At 39.8% G+C, this 20,620-nt stretch overlaps 1 protein-coding gene across 1 annotated transcript in view; it reads left to right on the forward strand.

Annotated features, from left to right (window-relative positions):
- The first annotated feature begins 1,380 nt into the window (after positions 1–1,380).
- Positions 1,381–20,620, forward strand: part of LOC136871679 (retinoblastoma-like protein 1) — a 114,231-nt gene continuing 94,991 nt past the window's right edge. The window contains exons 1-2 of the mRNA XM_067145177.2: positions 1,381–1,462; positions 18,997–19,085. Of these exons, the coding sequence (XP_067001278.2) occupies positions 19,035–19,085 (51 nt within the window). The 5' untranslated portion in view covers positions 1,381–1,462; positions 18,997–19,034. The remainder of the gene's footprint in view (positions 1,463–18,996; positions 19,086–20,620) is intronic.

The raw sequence follows: 20,620 nt of genomic DNA on the forward strand, positions 1-20,620 counted from the left end.
TTGCCTGCACAGACTTACCTCCGGGAGATAAGTCGCAAGTACGCAATTGCCCACACACGCTCAGGCTAAATGATTATTTACCGAGGAAGTGAATACCTCGCGCTCAGCTGTTTTCTGTTTAAGATTATGCGCTTCGGATGGTTGAAAAATGTATGATTGAAATTAATTAGATACCGGTTGTCGGTATAGAAGATGAGTTGTTATTTGGACACAATGTGGCGCTCTGCACGAAGAAGACGCGCAAATAAAGATTTCAGTGTTCATATTTGTAGGTTACCACATTTACATTTTCTGCCGCAACTCTGCGATAGCGCTTTCGTAACAAAGTCTCCGGCTGAAGTCAAGCAGCGGTAGAATGTCAGAGACTTGCCTGCACACTTATCGGCCATACACACAGAGCTATGCCTGAAGAGACTGGTTTGCGCAGACTTACCTCCGACGTGTATGGAACCCTTAACTCTTTGATCAGACTTATAACATGGCGCTGCTCGGACGTGATGTCACAGCGGCTTGTTCCATTAGATAAAGTAACTCCGTTTAATTTGACGCGTATGCACGTGACCGCCAATCGTATTTACATGTAAACATTTTTTTTAGGGGTGGTGTGTCTGGAATACCATATCCACAACCTGTTATAAAAGGGTTTAATTAATCATTGTTTTTTATCGCTAAACTTTCTCATGTAGGGTGATTGTAGGTTATGGGAATTATGAATGTTAAACACTTCTGTAAAATTAACCGTGTAGGCCTATAATATTTCTTGTAATTGAAATTTAATCTTACTATTTTTTTCTTGTACGTAATTATATTTCATTTTTTAGGTTTAATTAAGTGATGGAAAGTCACGTTAATATCCTTTCTTCAGTGTCTCTTTCTTGGACCCTTTGTGTGTTTTAAAATTTGTTATTCCGTAGTGGAATTTTGAGTACTGTCTCATGATTTAACCCTACAAATGCATTTCACGCCCTCACCAAGTAACCGGACTCTTTGTTCTTATTTGTTATTTTGATTCGAAACTTGGCTCGAGTTTAAATGGAATGGGGGGGAGATGATGTACCGGTTTTTTGGGAGTGTGGTGCAATCGGATAACTTTTGGAACACCGTGTTCCTTCCTGTAAATCCCCGTCGTATGCTGGCGGGAAAGTTTATCCTTCCATTTCAAATGGGAACTTGTCACCAAGAGAATGTATTTGCATTTGATTGGGGGAGAAATGGCGCCTAGATTCTAACTCTGCATGTTGAATGGCCTTGGATCAAAACCGCCAACAGCTTTTCCCGCCTCTTTGGTAAGCCCGCGCATGTTGCTACTTGCGACGCTGCTTGTGGCGTCCTCATTATTTGGGTGGGTCTGAGGTTATATATTGGTGTTCTGTGGTCTGAGGCATTCTCTTTGGTCTGAGGTCGGCGGGATTGAATACGTGTGGGCATACGTTCCGTCTCTGAGCCACGCCTTCTGTCCTAGGTAATTCTTAAAAATGCTTTTATTTTGGCTCTAACATGTTAAAATATTTATTTCAAGTTTCGTGCAGGAAGTTCTAAGTTGTTATTTCTTTCCAAGGTGTTCCTTTCAGTGCTTGTGCCCACTTGTCATACCTTAGTGCTGGCGCCAAGTATGACAGACCCAATAGCAGAATAATTATTTCTGCTTATAAGGATGTTAAAGTAGATGTTTATCTACTGCTGTTATTCTTTCTAAGATACCGGTATACCTAAAATATTTTATCAGAAAAACTCGCCATTTTCACACTTATACATTTTGTGAATAGAAAAATAGTAGGTGCCAAACATGACATGGAGGAAACCTGTTCACTACAAAACTCACTTAAACAACCAAGTACGGTACTTAAAAGACTGCAATGATTCAGTTAAAAATGCCTCAAAGGAAAATAGTTCATAGTCACAAGTTAATGTACAGTCACAATATGAAAAATGAGCATGGTGTAAGCATATGAATTTTTTGCATGTTTCACAATAGTATTTAGTTTTTTGCTGTCCTTTTTGCAAAAAAAAAAAAAAAGATGCACCATTTCCTTACTTCAGGAAAATTCTTACACTTCTTGCTTCTGTTTCCATACCATTGGGTACCGGTACTTCAGGCGGAAAACTAGAGCAAATCTATGCTGTACATGCAGTTTAGTTTAGTTAAACACCAGAGCTTTCAGATATTTTGTGGGTACCTTGCCTGTGACCTGTTGTTGACAGGGACGTAACGTCAGGGCCTGCAATGCAGGCAGGTCTGGGCCTTGAAAGGGCCCCATAGACTTCTCGCAAAAAATTGAATGTATGCACTGCCTGACAAAAAAAGTCAAGCACGCAGAAGGAGTGGTCCAATATTATTCCATTTTGGTATACATGTATACCATTGATGTATGAATGATTAGATTTACAAGGATCTGTAATGTGTAGAGTGCATTCGTGATGGCACCGTCCTGTTGTTGATACGTTGTTCCCAGTCAACTGCTGTGAGTCATACAGTTAAGCAAGATGTGCAGAGGGGACTATGTACAGTACAAAGCATCTGCGATGCCTCGCATTTGACAGAAGCCACATTGCAGGACTACGTGAGGCTGGTTGGTCGTATCGTACAATTGCCAGGCTTGTGGGCCGTTCAGATGTTACAGTGGCCCGATGTTGGATTCAATGGATACATGAGGGCACCCAATCACGTCGTGCAGGTTCGGGTCAACCAGGAAACACCACCCCAAGGGAGGACCGTCGTATGTGCGCCAAGCATTGCGGGATGCCGTAATTTCGGCACCTGCCATCCACGAACATGTACAACATCCTGTGAGTTTCCGCACAGTGTCTCGACAACTCGCATCTGCCGGATTGGGGTCCTACCACCCCATGCATCGGTTGCCATTGACATCAGGAGGCATAGACAGGCATGGACAGAGAACGACTGGCATCGCATCGAGTTCAGTGATGAGTCCTGCTTCTCCCTAACCAGAATTAGTATAGCCCGTGGGCCAACATATTTCTAATATTATAAGTAAGTAGAAATTAATGCAATCTTACTAGGAGAGCATCTCAGAGGAGAGATGTGTTCAATGCGATGTCCAGGAACCCACCATCCCGCCCCAAGAAGCACATTAACTTTTATAACCTAATTGGGATTATTACATGTCATTTTCATTTCTAAAGTAGCTACTTGTATTCCTATTGGCCAAAGTAAAGTGGCACGTGATCTCCTTCCCGTGAAGGATGTTGATCATAATCCGTTACCAAAAGCAGCGCAATAAAAGCGCCCGATCCTATCCTAACCGTCTGGACCAATCGTGTTCCCTCACGAAACTATGGGCCTAGGACTGCTTCGTGGCTTCTAACCGTCCAGACCAATGGTCTTGTCCACGGCAAGAATCCTAACCATCCAGACCAATGGTCTTGTCTACGGCAAGAATCCTAACCGTCCAGACCAATCGGCTTGTCCACAGCAAGAATCCTAACCATCCAGACCATTTGTGTTTCCTCACAAAACTAGGGGCCTAGGGCCGCTTTGCGGCTTCTAACTGTCCAGATCAACCGTCTTGTCCACAGCAAGAATCTCAATCGTCCAGACCAATCGTGTTTCCTCAGTCGTCTTGTCCAGATGCTATCCTAACCGTCCGCACAGCAAGAACGGGGAACAATCGAAGCATAGACATGTTATTGTATAGGCTTTTGGGCTTGTGCCGTGTCAAGAAAATAAGGTGAAATTCTTAACGTTTCGCAGAAAACTGTGCTCTGCGTCCTCAGAAGAATTCTCGACTGTCCACGAGAAAGGCTTCTTAAACAATGACACTTTTGAATTTGGAACGTTATAACAGAAGTAGAAGTGAAAATGGTACGTTCAATCACCACCAGATGGCCCCTAGGATATAGCACAACGCTAGCGTTTGAAGCGGAAGCTGCCCGAACCATCACAATCAGACTGAGCGGTTCACATAACGTGTTTGTGTAACATATGACAGGTGTAAGACATAGACATAAGCCTGGAATGAAACATCTGGCGACAAGGAACGTAAGCTGATAAGGGTAATGCGACAGTGGTTATGGACACTGATGAGTATAAGAATAAGATATCGGCTATATTGTCAGAGCCTGTCTACAGACTGAGATCACGTCACCCCACCACTCATGTGTCCAACGCCACCGCGAAACTCTTAAGGCAATCTTCAATTCCAAAAGAGGAGGCTAAACATCTGTCCCTGGGGGATGCTGTGCCACCTAGATTATATGGACTGCCTAAGATCCATAAAAAAGATGTTCCCCTCAGACCTATTGTTAGTGCGATAGGTTCTCCTATTTATGCTGTGGCTAAATACCCGAGCAAATTGCTTCAGCCACACATAGGACGTACTGAATCATACGTCAGGGACTCTAGGTATTTTGTCAACAAGCTGTCAAACATAACCCTTCAACCGAATGCACTTTTGGTGAGTTTCGATGTGGAGTCCTTGTTCACTAAAATGGCGATTGACTCGGTCATGTCTCTCATTGAACACCTGTTCCCTGAGGACATTACTAAGCTATTTTACCACTGCATGACATCCAGCTATTTTTTGTGGGGTGGGAATTTTTATGAACAGACAGGCTATGGGAAGTCCACTTTCGCCCTAGTGGCTAATTTCTTTATGGACCATTTTGAGGAGGAGGCTATTGCTTCGGCGCCCGTCAAGCCTATGATATGGTGGAGGTATGTTGATGATGTATTTGTGATCTGGACAGAAGGTCTTGAGAAACTCGCCTATTTCTAGACCACCTAAATCAGCAACATCCGTCAATAAAATTTACTATGGAGGTGGAGTCGGATGGATGCCTTCCTTTCTTGGATGTTCTAGTAAGAAAGAAACTGGACAGCTCCTTAGGACATACCATCTATTGTAAGCCTACCCACACAAATCGCTATCTTCATGCAGATTCTCACCACCATCCAGCACAAAAACAAGGCATCCTCACGACACTCGCCAAAAGGGCGAGACGAATTTGTGAGCCATCACATATCCAGACGGAGATGGACACGCTCAAAGTCGCGTTTAAGGGTAATAATTACAGCGATTTGCAGATTCATAGAACCCTACATCCCAGAGAAATGACCAAGCAAATCTCGCAGAAGGAAGAAGCGAAGGGAACTACCTACTTTCCTTACATTCACAACACCACAGATCGAATTGCCAAGGTCCTCCGCAAACACAATATAAAAACCGTGTTTGGCACTGCCACTAAAATTGCTCACAGTCTGAGTAAAACCAAGGACAAATTGTCCCCACATTTACATCCTGGGGTATACGAAATTCCCTGTAAGTGTGGTAAAGTATACATTGGTCAAACATGCAAGTCCATTGGTATCCGTATCAAAGAACGTGAACGTAATATTCGTCTCAACCAACCTGACAAATCGGCAATAGCTGGACACGCTCTATCGTCGGGTCATGATGTCATGTTCCAAGATGCTCGAGCTCTTACCCACACTAGACACTACAGGTCCAGGATTATACGGGAAGCTGTGGAAATAACGTAGTAATCCTAACAATTTCAACAGGGACACCGGCTATCAGTTAAGTAATACCTGGTTGCCAGCCATTAAGAATTTACGTAGGTAGTGCCCTCCCCTGCCCCTTCGCTATTGTTATTTTGTCTCGGTGTTTTCCAAATTCGTACGTTCCTTGTTGCCAGATGTTTCATTCCAGGTTTATGTCTATATCTTACACCTGTCATGTGTTATGCAAACACGTTATGTGAACCGCTCAGTCTGATTGTGATGGTTCGGGCAGCTTCCGCTTCGAACGCTAGCGTTGTGCTACGTCCTAGGGGCCATCTGGTGGTGATTGAACGTACCATTTCCACTTCTACTTCTATTATAACGTTCCAAATTCAAAAGTGTCATTATTTAAGAAGCCTTTCTCGTGGAGAGTCAAGAATTCTTCTGAGGACGCAGAGCACAGTTTTCTGCGAAACGTTAAGAATTTCACCTTATTTTCTTGACATGGCACAAGCCCAAAAGCCTATACAATAACATGTCTATAAGACGGGCCGTGAAAGCATTAATGGCAAATCGAAGCATAGTTCCTCAGTACAGAGGTTGGCAGCACTGAGGACTGTTGCAGAACATCCTTTCCGGGAAGGCCGCGAGCGAGTAAACAAAGGACAATTGTTACACATGTGTGAAAGTGTTGGCACACGGGCTATGCTAAAGATCTATAACCTCCGATGACCATCGTCTTTGGGTTTGGCGGCGTCAAGGGCAGAGGGCAGATCCTGCCCATATTGTGGAAAGACACACAGGCGTAATCCCTGGCAACATTGTGTGGGGAGCCATAGGATATGCGTTCAGGTCACCTCCAATAGTGCTTCGGCAGACTTTTGACGACACAGCGATACGTCACAACATTCTGCATCTTCACATCCTACCCCGCATGGCACAGCACCCTGGGCCAGTGTTCCAACAAGATAACGCACATCCACACTAGTGATGGGCAACGTTCTTGCTCGAGACTGTCGAGACTGACGTCACAGATCTCGAGACTTTTGCGAGAATCTCAAGACAGATTCTCCTGTGCTGCAAGCTTTGTGACGTCCCAGTAACTACAAAAGTAAGCTTGATAGTATTCTCTCATGTGTCACTATATTAAACCTTTCACATCTTATTTGAGGTGGACATCTTTTTAGTTGAATAACGCTGTATAATTCGTTAATAAATGTAGATAGGGTGTACACCTACCTGGATACTGGAGGCATGCATTATTCAAACTTGAGATGGGGAAAGGATATGCTTTGCTGTATATGCAATCACTGTTACACAGGAGTGGAACGTGTAATCTGAAATGCCCGAGTTTGTTCCAATTCTTTCCACAGAGGTGACGGACAACGCTCTCAAGACCAATTCTCCTGTGCTGAGAGCCGTGCAATGTCCCAGTAACTACGAGTGTAAGCTTAATAGTACATCATCAGCAGTTCTCATGTGGAAACATGTGTGCTGATACATTTTGCCAAAAGCCTAGGAAAGCACTGCATGTTGAACTACGAGCACCTTTATACCGTTAACGAAAGTGAAAACAGAATGACAGTATCTTAAACTGTTCACGACTTATTTGAGGTGGACATCTTGGCTGAATAACCCTTATAATTTATTAATCACTGTAGATAGGATGTGCACCTACCTGGATACCTCGCAAAGGTTGCCAACAGGGTAGCTTCTTGTGATGCAGACCGGGCCGGAAGTGTTCCTTGATGATTCCCCTTCATTGATATTACATGTTTTTACATGATGGATCATCCCAGAAATATTTCTGCTGATGTATTTTACTTATTTTGAACAACAACACAGGGGGCTGTGCTATGTGGCATCTCTTCCAAATAACCGACATCCATGAGTTTCATTGCGTTTCATTCATCGTCTTCAAGTTGTCGCGTACAATTAGACACAATTACACATTGCACCGCCATATACTGAAGTACCTAATTATGATGTAAATACTCTTATCACTTTGTAATAAATTTGTCAACAAAATATCAGTAAACACAAACAGTGGTCATAGCTGTCAGTTTTTGTACTTACTTACTCATATGTGTATTTACCGCTGGATACAGTGCCAGAATGCGTATCTTTTATAATGATGTTATATTGTGTCGAAATAGATCTCGGTAGAAATGGAAGAAATGAACGCCCTAGTTGCTTTTTTACATCTATTTACGGAATGGAGAAGGCCCATATTTGGCTATTCGCATACTCAGTACAAACAACATCCATCTCCGTCTGCCTGTAGGCCTACGACGCGCAACTCACCACACAATGTAGGGACACCGCTCTTGATATCTCTCAAAATTTCTCGTGAGAAATAGTGACTGTGCTATTCTTGAGAAATCTCAAGAAATTTTGAGACCTCGTCTCAGACTGCCCATCACTAGTCCATACACAGCACGTGTGTCTGGATTGCCTATAGCATGTTGAGGTCCTCCCGTGGCCAGCAAGATCCCCGGACCTCTCCATCATTGAACACGTATGGGATGACATTCGAATGGGATTCCGTCCCAGTACCAACCTGTGGGATCTGGAGGGACAGCTGCAACAACTGTGTATGAACTTGCCTCAGGAGATGATCCAAAGGCTGTTTGACACCATTCCCAACCACATTGCGGCCAGGGGAGGGTGCGACCTGGCGCCAACATTCCACCTGTAACTGCCAACGGCCTTGTCTCTTTCATCCCATATTGTAATTAGTTCAATAAAGGAACATGGTCTTTCAGCATATGTAGTTACATTCGCTTTCAACCACTCCTGAGTGCTTAACTTTTTTTTTTTGTCAGGCAGTGTATATCTAGCCTAATGTCACTGCACAGAAATGGTCAGGGCAGTTTTGTAGAATCAGTCTAAATACAGTATTTTGTTTTACAATTTGTATGTAGAAAATTGCCATTTATTTGCATCTAGCAACAGTTATTATTGCACAGCTGTAAACAATGCTTGTCCATGCAACACCGCAGCACGCTTCTCACAAATTATTACAGCAATGAAAATTGATACCAAATTATCATATTATAATTAAAAAGTGATACTTTGTTGATGTGTAGTACACCTGAGATCGTATTAAACACAAATTTTTGCTGAACATTTAACTTTTACCCCCCTTTTCTTTAACAACAATGGATAATGCTAATAAGAAGTAAGTGTAGGTTTTTTTTTTTTTTTTTTGCTAGGGGCTTTACGAGTAAGTGTAGTAACACTCAGTCAGTTCAGTTTCGAATGAGCTCCCTTTGTGCGAAGGCTTATCAGTGTGCTGTTTGATATTGTTCAAACATTATTTGAACAGTTTTTTTATTTAATTTTGTTTGTATATTTTTCTGTGTTGTAATCAAATACATTATTATAACCAAGACTTCGTTATTGGTTACAGAGTATCATTCGTAGTTACTGTAAAATGAAAGAAATTTTAAGTACCAACAACTAAGGGGTGAATGGTTCAACAGCTTAGCCGTTAAACCACGGATGCAGCCAAATAAAACATACTAACATTATTTTTCAATATTCTTACAATAGTGAAGAATCCCTTTTACCGGGCGAGTTGGCTGTGCGGTTAGGGGCGTGCAGCTGGGAGCTTGCATGCGGGAGATAGTGGGTTTGAACCCCACTGTTGGCAGCCCTGAAGATGGTTTTCCATGGTTTCCCATATTCACACCAGGCAAATGCTGGGGCTGTACTTTAATAAAAGCCATGGCCACTTCCATCCCACTCCTAGGCCTTTCCTTTCCCATCATTGCCATAAGACCTATCTGTGTCGGTGCGACATAAAACAAATTGTAAAAAAAAAAAACCTTGTTTATATACTGTGACAATATATTGCATATTACCTGCCTGGTGTATTTAAATTTATATTAGGTATTCGTAGGTTTTACATTTTACATGAGGGGAATTCCTCAAGGCAGTATTATCGGACCTTTATGTTTTCTTATATATATAAATGATATGAGTAAAGGAGTGGAATCGAAGGTAAGGCTTTTTGCGGATGATGTTATTCTCTATAGAGTGATAAATAAGTTACAAGATTGTGAGCAACTGCAACGTGACCTCGAAAATGTTGTGAGATGGACAGCAGGCAATGGTATGTTGATAAACGGGGTTAAAAGTCAGGTTGTGAGTTTTACAAGTAGGAAAAGTCCTCTCAGTTTTAATTACTGCTTTGATGGGGTGAAAGTTCCTTTTGGGGATCATTGTAAGTATCTAGGTGTTAATATAAGGAAAGATCTTCATTGGGGTAATCACATAAATGGGATTGTAAATAAAGGGTACAGATCTCTGCACATGGTTATGAGGGTGTTTAGGGGTTGTAGTAAGGATGTAAAGGAGAGGGCATATAAGTCTCTGGTAAGACTCCAACTAGAGTATGGTTCCAGTGTATGGGACCCTCACCAGGATTACCTGATTCAAGAACTGGAAAAAATCCAAAGAAAAGCAGCTCGATTTGTTCTGGGCAATTTCCGACAAAAGAGTAGCATTACAAAAATGTTGCAATGTTTGGGTTGGGAAGAATTGAGAGAAAGAAGAAGAGCTGCTCGACTAAGTGGTATGTTCCGGGCTGTCAGCGGAGAGATGGCGTGGAATGACATTAGTAGACGAATAAGTTTGAATGGCGTTTATAAAAGTAGGAAAGATCACAATATGAAGATAAAGTTGGAATTCAAGAGGACAAACTGGGGCAAATATTCATTTATAGGAAGGGGAGTTAGGGATTGGAATAACTTACCAAGAGGGATGTTCAATAAATTTCCAATTTCTTTGAAATCATTTAGGAAAAGGCTAGGAAAACAACAAATAGGGAATCTGCCACCTGGGCGACTGCCCTAAATGCAGATCAGTATTGATTGATTTTGATTGAACTTGCAAATTTTTATTTTGGCAGGAAGGCCCGTATCACATTCGCTGCACCCCTAGTTGTTGAATACAAAGATAATACATTTAAGAATGCATAGAAAATTACTATAGGCCACCTTTTAATGTAATTTTTCTACATCATCAGTAGCACAATGTTTTTCAACTATGTCAACTCACAAACTTTCTTCGAGTTATAGGTAATAATTTCAGGTTTGTTCTTTTCTACACTAGAAAGATCAATTGCATCATTGTGCTAGGAGCTAGAATTATGTTTCTCCCCTTTTTAGGGACATAGGATACAATAGTAATGTCTTCCTGGAAACCGAAAACACTGGACGTTGCTGGTCACTGTTTAATGTTCACAAATTCAATTGTAGGTTGTCTTTGTTCTTGTGGACTGTTCCAAGATATGCTAATGTGGATCATACAGAAATTTCTTGATTAGTGGGAATGACATGAACCAGTTGTCCAAGGTTGTCAAAGGTTACATTTCTGCCAGTTCCTGAAATAGGTTCAATTAGCCATAAAACTACACTTTGTAGATCATTAAGTGCAGTAAAGGGGCCTTCCAGTTGTTTTCCCAAGTAAGGCTCCATATTTAAAACATACAGTTTTAAATTTTTTTTTACATGTTTTTTTTTTTACGTTGCACCAACACAGATAGGTGTTATATCGATGATGGGATAGGAAAGGCCTAGGAGTGGGAAGAAAGTGGCCGTGGCCTTAATTAAGGTACAGCTTCAACATTTGCCTGGTGTGAAAATGAGAAACCACGGAAAACCACCTTCAGGGTTGCCGACAGTAGGGCTCGAACCCACTATTTCCTGCATGCAAGCTCACAGCAGTGCGCCCCTAACCACACAGCCAAATTGCCCGGTATACCATGATTTACTAACAACTAGAGCAAATATTTTAAGTCCATATTTATTGGGTTTACTGGGCATGAATTGTTTGAATGATCATCTGCCCCTAAAAGCCTCAAGCGTTTCATCAACTGTACCAAATTCAATTATATTGTAACATTTCTTGCAGTTCTTTTAAAATACTTGAAATAGCTGTCATGCTGGAGCAAATTTATTAGTGTTCTTTCTTCTCTGGTGTCAGCATTGTCAGAACATGACACAATAAAATTAAGAAGTGAATTTTAAACGTCATCCAGAACATCTCCACTCCACATCATTGTGTATCCCACAGTTCATCGGTGTTCAAACAGCTACTTTTAAGGCACCCAGCAAGATAAAGAAGTTCGATAAGTGGTTAGATTTTTAGGACATCTGTTGGCCTGACTGATCTCGCTCTCATAGAGTTCGCTGAATACAAAATTATATAAAGATTAGTGTTTTAACAACAATATCCAATAATTCATCATTGAAAATAAGAGACCAACACTTAAGAGGGTGTTTTTGCCTGTTTTGTATATGGTTTTAGTCCGAGTAAATGAATGGTAATATTTGAGTTTTGTGTCCGTATAACTTTTCCTGGGCAATGCTTTCCAGATCGTAGTGGAGCAAGGAATTCTAGCTTTTTTACTTGGAATTGCAATGTGTTTATCATCACTCTTATATCCTTCCTGTTCTGTGTCAGTGTTTTCAATTCATTCTTCAACTACATCCTGATCTTTGTCCATATTATTGTCAAATGGTTCCTCCTTGTTACGAGTTTTTATAATGTCCTCCAGTAAAGCTTGTGATCACCTGTGTTCTTTGTAAGACATTGTTTGAAAATTAAATTTGAATTATGAATTAACACAGAGAATTACAAACTGTTCAAGCAGTTATTAGTCACATTTTCACAGAAACTTAGCAAAGTCATACAGAAAACTATCCTTTTCAAAGAAAGGACATATATTCACCCACTATGTATGAAAACTGCACAAGAGAGAATGAGCCGCAATCGTACTCGCAGTTACATCAACACCAGTGCCAAGTCTGACTGACCCATGCTGCTAAAATCTCAGCTCACAGTAAACAAACATCCATGCACTTGCTCACAAGTACAAAATACATTAAATGATGAAACAGGAAGCTAGACTGGAAAACAGGTTTCAGCCCCTACTCCTCCAAACACAGTCAAGGAATGCACAAGCTTCGGGTCTGAGAGACTTGGCGCTAGCACTGGAAGATTAATTTTTATTTCATTAAGTCATTTTGTTTAATTTAACCCTGAAACCATATACAGTACTTGGAAATTTTTATTTTGGAAAAAAATGGTGTTCGCTACCCCTATAGTCTACTAGATCTGTGACTTTTCTTTAACCTTCGTACTCGCAGCTCATGCACTAATTCTAACGTGTGATGACTGCTTGTAAATCAAAAAACTTGTTTGGAACAGTTCTCCAGTGTATGGTTAATAAAACTTTATTTCATTGTAGCCAGTTTGGTTTCTAATGCTTTTTAACATGTACCTTTGTACTTTGCATTAAGAGTGTTTGAAATTAATTGCTTTGAAAGCAATGAACAGATTTTACCAGAATTATGTAGGTCTGAGCATATCTGTGATGATTACGTAGATGCTCTAGATGACGATGGTGAAATAAACATTGTTGAAGACAAAACTTTGGTTGAAATCGTTTCCTCTCTTGCTTCAGATAAAATTTTCATGTAGGCAGAAGAATTAATGAGATTTTGGATATCATGGCAACTAGAAATCCCATCAACATGCAGAGGATACCCAGCCTGTCTCGGGTCTGGAATATGTAACGACTGTCGAAAGACATGATATAGGCTTTTGGGCTTACGCCCTGTCAAGAAAATACGGTGAAATTCTTTACGTTTTGCAGATAAATTTGCTCTGCGTCATCAGAAGAAACTCTCAACTGTCCACGAGAAAGGCTTCTTAAACAATAAACTTTGAATTTAGACGTTATAATAGAAGTGGAAATGGTACCTTCATTTGTCACCAGATGGCTCCCCGGACATGGTACTGTGCTAGCGTTCGAAGCGGAAGCTGACGGAATCATCAGAATCCGTCTAAGAGGGTCACATAACATAACAGTGTACACAACATATGACATTGACACAAGCCCAGAATGAAACATCTGGCGATGAGGAACGTACGAATTTGGAAAACACAGAAATGAATTAACAATAGTGAAGGGACAGGGAAGGGAATTACCTACATAAATCCTTAATGGCTGGCAACTAGGTATTAATTGATAGCCAGTGTCCTTGTTGAAATTATTAGGATTTCTATGTACTCTATTTTCACAGCTTCCCTTATAATCTTGGACCTGTATTGTCTAGTGTGGGTAAGACCTTGAGCATCTTGGAACATGGCACCATGACCCGACGATAGAGCGTACTCAGCTACTGCTGATTTGTCTGGCTGGTTGAGACAAATATTACGTTCATGTTCGTTGATACGGGTACCAATGGACTGGCATGTTTGGCCAATGTTTACGTTACTGCAAGTACAGGGAATTTTGTATACCCCAGGATGTAAAAGTGGGGACAATTTGTCCTTGGTTTTACCCAGACTGTGAGAAGTTTTAGTGATAGTGCCAAATACTGTTTTTATATTGTACTTGCGGAGGATCTTGGCAATTCGATCAGTGGTGTTGTGAATGTAAGGCAAATAGGCAGTTCCCTTTGCTTCTTCCTTCTGTGAGCTTTGCTTGGTTGTTTTTCTGGGATGCAGGGCTCTATGAATCCGCAAATCGCTGTAACCATTACCCTTGAACGTGACTTTGAGTGTGTCCATCTCCACCTGGATATTTGATGGCTCACAAATTAGTCTCGCCCCCTTGATGAGTGTCGTGAGAATGCCTTGTTTTTGTGCTGGATGGTGGTGAGAATCTGCACGATTTGTGTGTGTAGGCTTATGATAGACAGTATGTCCTAAGGAGCCGTCTGGTTTCTTTCGTACTAGAACATCCTTATTTTCTTGACACAGCATAAGCTCAAAAGCCTATATCATGTCTATAAGTACGGGCCTTGGAAGCATCAATGGCAACTGTCCAAAGAGTCTAAAACATACTGTCCACATTTAGGAAAGTCAGGGAGGTAGGCAGAAAATCTGGAAAGTCAGGGAAATCTTCCCCAATGATGGATTTGAGGGGATATTTTATATTGTAGTCTGCTGTAACCCAGTCTGTTGTAGCATTTCTTTTCAGGTATTTGTTCAAGAGATGTGCACTACAATTCTACAGTTTTTGTTGTGCCCTTGTGTCATTTCTTTCAACCATTTTTATGTTATTCTTTTTTATTTCAGTTCTAGGATGTTTGCTTGAAACTCATGACAATGCCTAACAAGCAGTGTAGATTTAATTTAATAAACTTTGGCTAGACAGTAAAGTGTTTCCCGAATTGAGTGGTTGGTTGGACATATTGGAAAATGATGCAACTATAGCATATTGTAAAGTGTGTTGTAAATTGTTCAAACTTACTAATGTGGGTAAACAAGCAGTCTCTTCTCATGCTAAAGGACCTACTCATATAAAATACATGAAAGCTAGGTCTTCCCAACCATCAGTTTCTTTCTTTGCAACAAATGCCTCTACTCCTCCACTTGAAGATACGCAGCCAAGAGTTAGCACTACATCTACAGCTACAAAGGAATTAGCAGTGCCAGGAACATCAAAGGAGCCATATGGGCTCTCCAGGTTGTCACTGGAAAGATGTCTCTCAACTCTTGTGATGAAACTTTCACAAAATTCAAAACAATGTTCCCAGAGAGTTAAATTACTCAAAACTTAACTATGAACAAGACTAAGGCATCCTATGTTATAAATCATGGATTAGTTTGCAAAATGGCTTAAAACAGTGTTTGTTTCGATGAATCATAGAACAAATTTTCCCAAAGAGGACAAATGGACTTGTGTGTAAGGTTTGGGATATCAGTCTTCAAAAAGTTGCAACAAGAAATTGGAATAGAGTATTTTTAGGCAGAGCAACTGCAGATCACTTATTAGATGGCTTTATACATGGACTCTCCTTACCTTTAGAAAATATTTTGTCAAGTCTCAATGGATGTGCTGAATGTTAACCTAAGTTTTATTAAAAAACTTGAAAATCATTTGCAAGTGTTAAACCCCAAGGGAAAATCTCTTCTTGATATAGGCCTAGACATATCCAGTTTGCATACAGCCATGAAAACTGGGATCTCCAAAATTGACTGGGACTTTTTCCATATTTTCAGGTCTCTTTACAATCTTTTTAAAAATAGCCCTGCTCGACGTGCTAAATATGTAGACATAACAACAAGCACCACGTTTCCTTACAAGTTCACTGCAATAAAATGGTTGGAAAATGGATGCTTTGTTTATCAAGCTCTTAAAATATATGATCACATTGACAAATTTGCAAACGAGTACACTGAACAAAACGACAAAAACCTTCAATACCTTAGAGAAGCTGTGAAGAATCCACTACTTAAGTCAAAATTAAGTGCTTTTAGAAATATTTTGTCAAATGTTGAACCTTTCTTCAGAAGATTTCAAAGTCAGAATCCTATGGTGCCTTAGCATTTTACATCACTTGAAGAACTTTGAAAACATAATGATGAGATTTGTTAAGTCTGAAAAGGTAGCTGAAGGAAGTACTTCCCAAAAGTTAATACATTTAGACTTACAAGATAGTGCGAATCTGCTTTCAGTAGAAAAAGTGTGACTGCCAAGAGTTTACTCAAATAAGTTAAATGTTCTAAAAAGGAAAAAGTTACCTTTCAAGAATGAGGTCAAAAACCTCTTGACCATCATGTCAGAAAAACTCAGACTGAGCTCGATAGCTGCAGTCGCTTAAGTGCGGCCAGTATCCAGCAATCGGGAGATAGTGGGTTCGAGCCCCACAGTCGGCAGCCCTGAAGATGGTTTTCCGTGGTTCCCCATTTTCACACCAGGCAAATGCCAGGGCTGTACCTTTATTAAGGCCACGGCCGCTTCCTTCCACTTCCTAGGCCTTTCCTATCCCATCGTCACTTTAAGACCTATCTGTGTCAGTGCGACGTAAAGCAAAAAAAAAAAAAAAAAACTCAGAAGGAAAAGTCCTCTAAAATCACATTTAGCAACGGGTCTCACTACCTTAGACCCTAAAATGTTATTGCTCAAATCCAGTTTGGCAATGAAAAGGATTTATGTCATTCTTGAAAACTTGCACAGACATACAAGAATATGTGATAAAAGTGCTGAAAAGGCTAAAGGACAGTTCTGCCTGCTAACCAAGGAAGCTCAGAACAATGGAGGAATCAACAAACAAATTAATGACTTCATTTCTAAAAGACTGGAGAACATGATTATTATGAAGATCTCTGGTCTGTAATGAAACTTTGTTTCATTCTATCCCATCGTACCGTAATGCATTTGTTGAAACAGGCTTTTCTGTCAGTAAACATTTACTAGTCAAAAATCTTCTAGAAGAATCACTTGTGTTCCAAAGAATAATATTTGATAGTGTGAAATACATTGGTGGTTCGAGGAATGTTGCTATCAATAGAAGTATGCTGACCTCAATTCAAGCTTCAAGAAGAAGGTATCGTCATACCTGGAAAATAAAAAAAGAAGACCAATCAGAAGAGGAAAAGAAGAAACTGGAGGAAAGGGAAATTGAATTACAGTTGAAATAGAAAAGTTGAAAATTGAAAAAGAAAAGCACGATGCTGAAATTAAAAGGAAGAAAGTAGTTCTAGAAAACATAAAACTCAAACAGTAATCCTTTCGATAAGTGCAAACTTTTCTTTTCGATTCCTATTTTTCTGACTGATTTGTTTTCAAATTTGAAAACTATTTTGAATATAGACCTAGTCTAATTGGAATTCATTATATTCACCTACATTACAAACACAAGTTAATTGCTTTTGATCTCAAGAGTGCTTAAAATCCACATGAAATAATTTTAGATTGCTGTAGTAAAATAATTTTATTTTCATATTTGAATTACTCTATTGATAAGTTAGTTGTAACTTTGTTCCTTGGAAATGATAAGATGTTACATGTTACCTTTAAAATATTTGTTTATGTGGAAAGTGCCATCAATGTAATTGCTTTTCCATAAATAATTGAAGGGTCAGGGGAAAAAAACCAGGAGAGTCAATATTTGTACAACTTGAGAAAAAGCAAATTTTGTGCTTGACTTTCCTAGTTCTTTCTCCTAATAGCGAAACTTTGAGTGCTAATTTATCCTGACTCGCCTGCTTTCTTTTATCATTTCCAACCTCTCAATAGATGCACACGATCACTCTGAAGCGGACTGTAACAATACCTCAATTTCGATGAAAAAGTGACTTACCTGGTTTTTTCCCCGACCCTTCAATTTAAAGAAAAGGAAGTGGAGAGAGAATTATGGCAGCTATGGGGATGGTGGAGGCTGGAGTTTCCTTTTTTATTCCTTGTATAACATGTTGTGTGGTGAATTAGTCACTCAGTTTTCGTGTGAATCAGGTTAGTAGGTCAGGGAAACTTGAGAGAACATATCTGTGGACACTGTGCTAAAATTATTTGCAGTGAACAAAAGGTAATCATACTTAAAAACCATATACTGGAGTTGTGCCCAAATTGTGCCAAACAAAGCCTATAGTAGTGCCAAAAACTAAAAGGTATGAAAAATGTTTAAAAATTGAGACCTTTTTGTAGTATTTTGTTTGCAGCAATTACAGTGCTGTTGTAATTTGCAAACAAATATTTACATATTGAAAACAGTCCATTTCATTGATTTCATAAGATTTCAAAATAAATCTTAAGCCTGAATATGTAAAATACACATTTCTTTTGTAAGGTATTCAGTACCCCAGTGTACAGTTAGTATCCTTGAAACACAGGTGTACGGGTCCAAGGTGTGCACTGATCGCACTTACATGCAAATATTTACTTGAGGGGTGGTGCATCTAAAATATCCAAGCCACGACCTGATATAGAATGATTTGAGTGTTTATTTTACGTTGCTAATCTTTCTCTTTACTTATTTAGAGATAAGCCATTCTGGCACTGGATGATGTAAAGTCATTTTAGTTTATGGAACTTTCGTATGTGAAACACCTCTGTAAATGCACGTACCGGTACACATTTCTTGTAATGGAAATGTAACACAACTTTTTTTTTTTACGTAATTGTTTTTTCAATTTTCGATTTAATTTTGTGATGTAAAGTCATTTTATCTTCATTTTTTTAGGCCCCTTGAGTATTTTCATTTTTATGTAACATTAAGTTATAGAGGAATTATGAGTACTTTCTCGATTTAACTGTACAGAATCCTCCCACTCCCTCGCCCACTAAACTTCTATATTCTTTGTTCTTATTTTTTATTTCTGGTTCTAATTATATGTAATTCATTCATGATTCTTTATATTTGTTAAGTGAGGCCTTGTGTGTCACAATTATCAATTATATTAGATAAATATAAATATCTTATTGGTTTTGCTATTGAAATTATATGAATTAACGTATTTACTAATTTCTATTCATATTGGAATTTCGTAAATCTCAAATGATGATCTACTTTTGTGCCATGCTTCTGTATTTTAGTTTTTTAACTCGGTTTGGTCTGCCATTTGTAATTTAATCCCTTTCAAAAGGTATTTTCAGTAATATTCTTTATTAGATTTATTTTTCCCCTCTTTAGAATCAATGCAAAATTAAGTAAAATATCTTTCCCTCAAATCCCAAAACTGCCTTCTTCATTGATATTTTAGTATGTGTTTGTATGTTTTGGATTGAATAGGTGGGGGTGCAAACACTGATACAGGAATACCAACAAAAATGTGTGGAATGGATGAATTTACAGAGAATCTTCAAGCGAAGGAGAATGGTGTAAGTAATTACTTCTCACTTTTTAATAGTTCTGTTTTGTAAATGTTTTCATTCACCATTTCCTTTCCATTGTGCTCTCTATCCCTGCTGCACATTAGGGATTCTAGAAATTTGTTCCTTTATCTTTGCCATTGTCTGCTGTGTTGGAACTGCATGTGAGCTGCAAGTCTTCAGCCTGTGTTCAGTTTTAAAGTGTATCATCCTACCTTAAAAATTACTGTCCTAGTATGCAGGTATAGATACAGTCGAACCTCTCTTCTGTGGACAGGGTCAGTTCCATAGAAAAATGCTCATTTTTTTGTTACGTTTACTGGGCAGTAGCTGCCTCTGTGGATCAGCGGTAGAGTGTCGCCCTCCGGATCCCGAGATAGCACGTTCAAACCCGGCAGAGGTAGTCGGATTTTTGAAGGGCGGAAAAAAGTCCATTCAACACTCCATGTCGTACGATGTCGGCATGTAAAAGACCTCTGGTGACACATTTGGTGTTTACCCGATAAAATTCATTAAATCTCAGCCATAGACACCCAAGAGAGTTTCGGTTTACTCGGTCTGCCATCTAGTGGGGGCCTAGAGTAAAATGGAACGTCGAAATTGACGAGCAGAGAGCCAGATGGCGTCAAATTGAAATGTCTGCACACGGTAGCTGAGGCTATACGATTATTATTATTACTGGGCAGTATTTCCAGTGGCAGTTCAGGGTCTATTCAAATGGGTGTGCAATATTGCTCTCTTTCATATTCATATTCTCCCTCTCTTTCACTTACACAAAAGACACATGCAAACAAAATAGCAGACTTACCCTTCCATCAGCTGTTGACATTCCCCATCTTTCCACTGAACAGTTTAGACCACATGGTGATGGATTAAGTTCTTCCCATGGTTGTTTTTGCTGACAAATTTATCTGTTACTGGAAATGAAAGACACAATCATGTGAGCAAGTGAGCAGGGTGGCAAAGAGCTCCACACCATAAGACACCTTTCATTCAATTGTCCTGGTCTAGCAAGTGTGAGAATTGCAGCTGGTTGGGGGTAGCAAGTTATTGGGGTCTCCAGGAATTGCTGCACCCTGACGGTAGCCAGTGCTGGTAAAAGTTCTTCGGACTCTGTGGAGATTTTCTACACCACCCACTGCAACTTGCAAAAGCACATGCACAGAACCTATTACAATATTCAGAGTCATGTCTCCTAATGTCCTTTACAACATTGCTTTACCCCTGCTCCCTGCTAGCAGTTTTCGTTCCATAAACTAACTGGACCATTCACATGATTCCGATATTGTGATTCTGCTAGGAAATTTGCTTCTGAGAGGTGACAGTAGCAGAGGGGGAGAGCGCACATAAATTGAAAACATAGTTTACGTGATCAGAAACTTGCATTTACTTCAGTATAAATGCCACACATTCAGGTGTGCACTTGCAAGTATGTGAATAGCCAGGAACTGCCACTGCATATTTCGGTCTCAGCAGTTAGGGCTTGTTAAGTTTAGATGAGCTACCTAACATTGACCTTATTGGTGACAATTGGGTTATGAATA

The sequence above is a fragment of the Anabrus simplex genome, chromosome 4 (assembly GCF_040414725.1).
Source record: "Anabrus simplex isolate iqAnaSimp1 chromosome 4, ASM4041472v1, whole genome shotgun sequence".
In the NCBI taxonomy this organism is placed as follows: domain Eukaryota; kingdom Metazoa; phylum Arthropoda; class Insecta; order Orthoptera; family Tettigoniidae; genus Anabrus; species Anabrus simplex.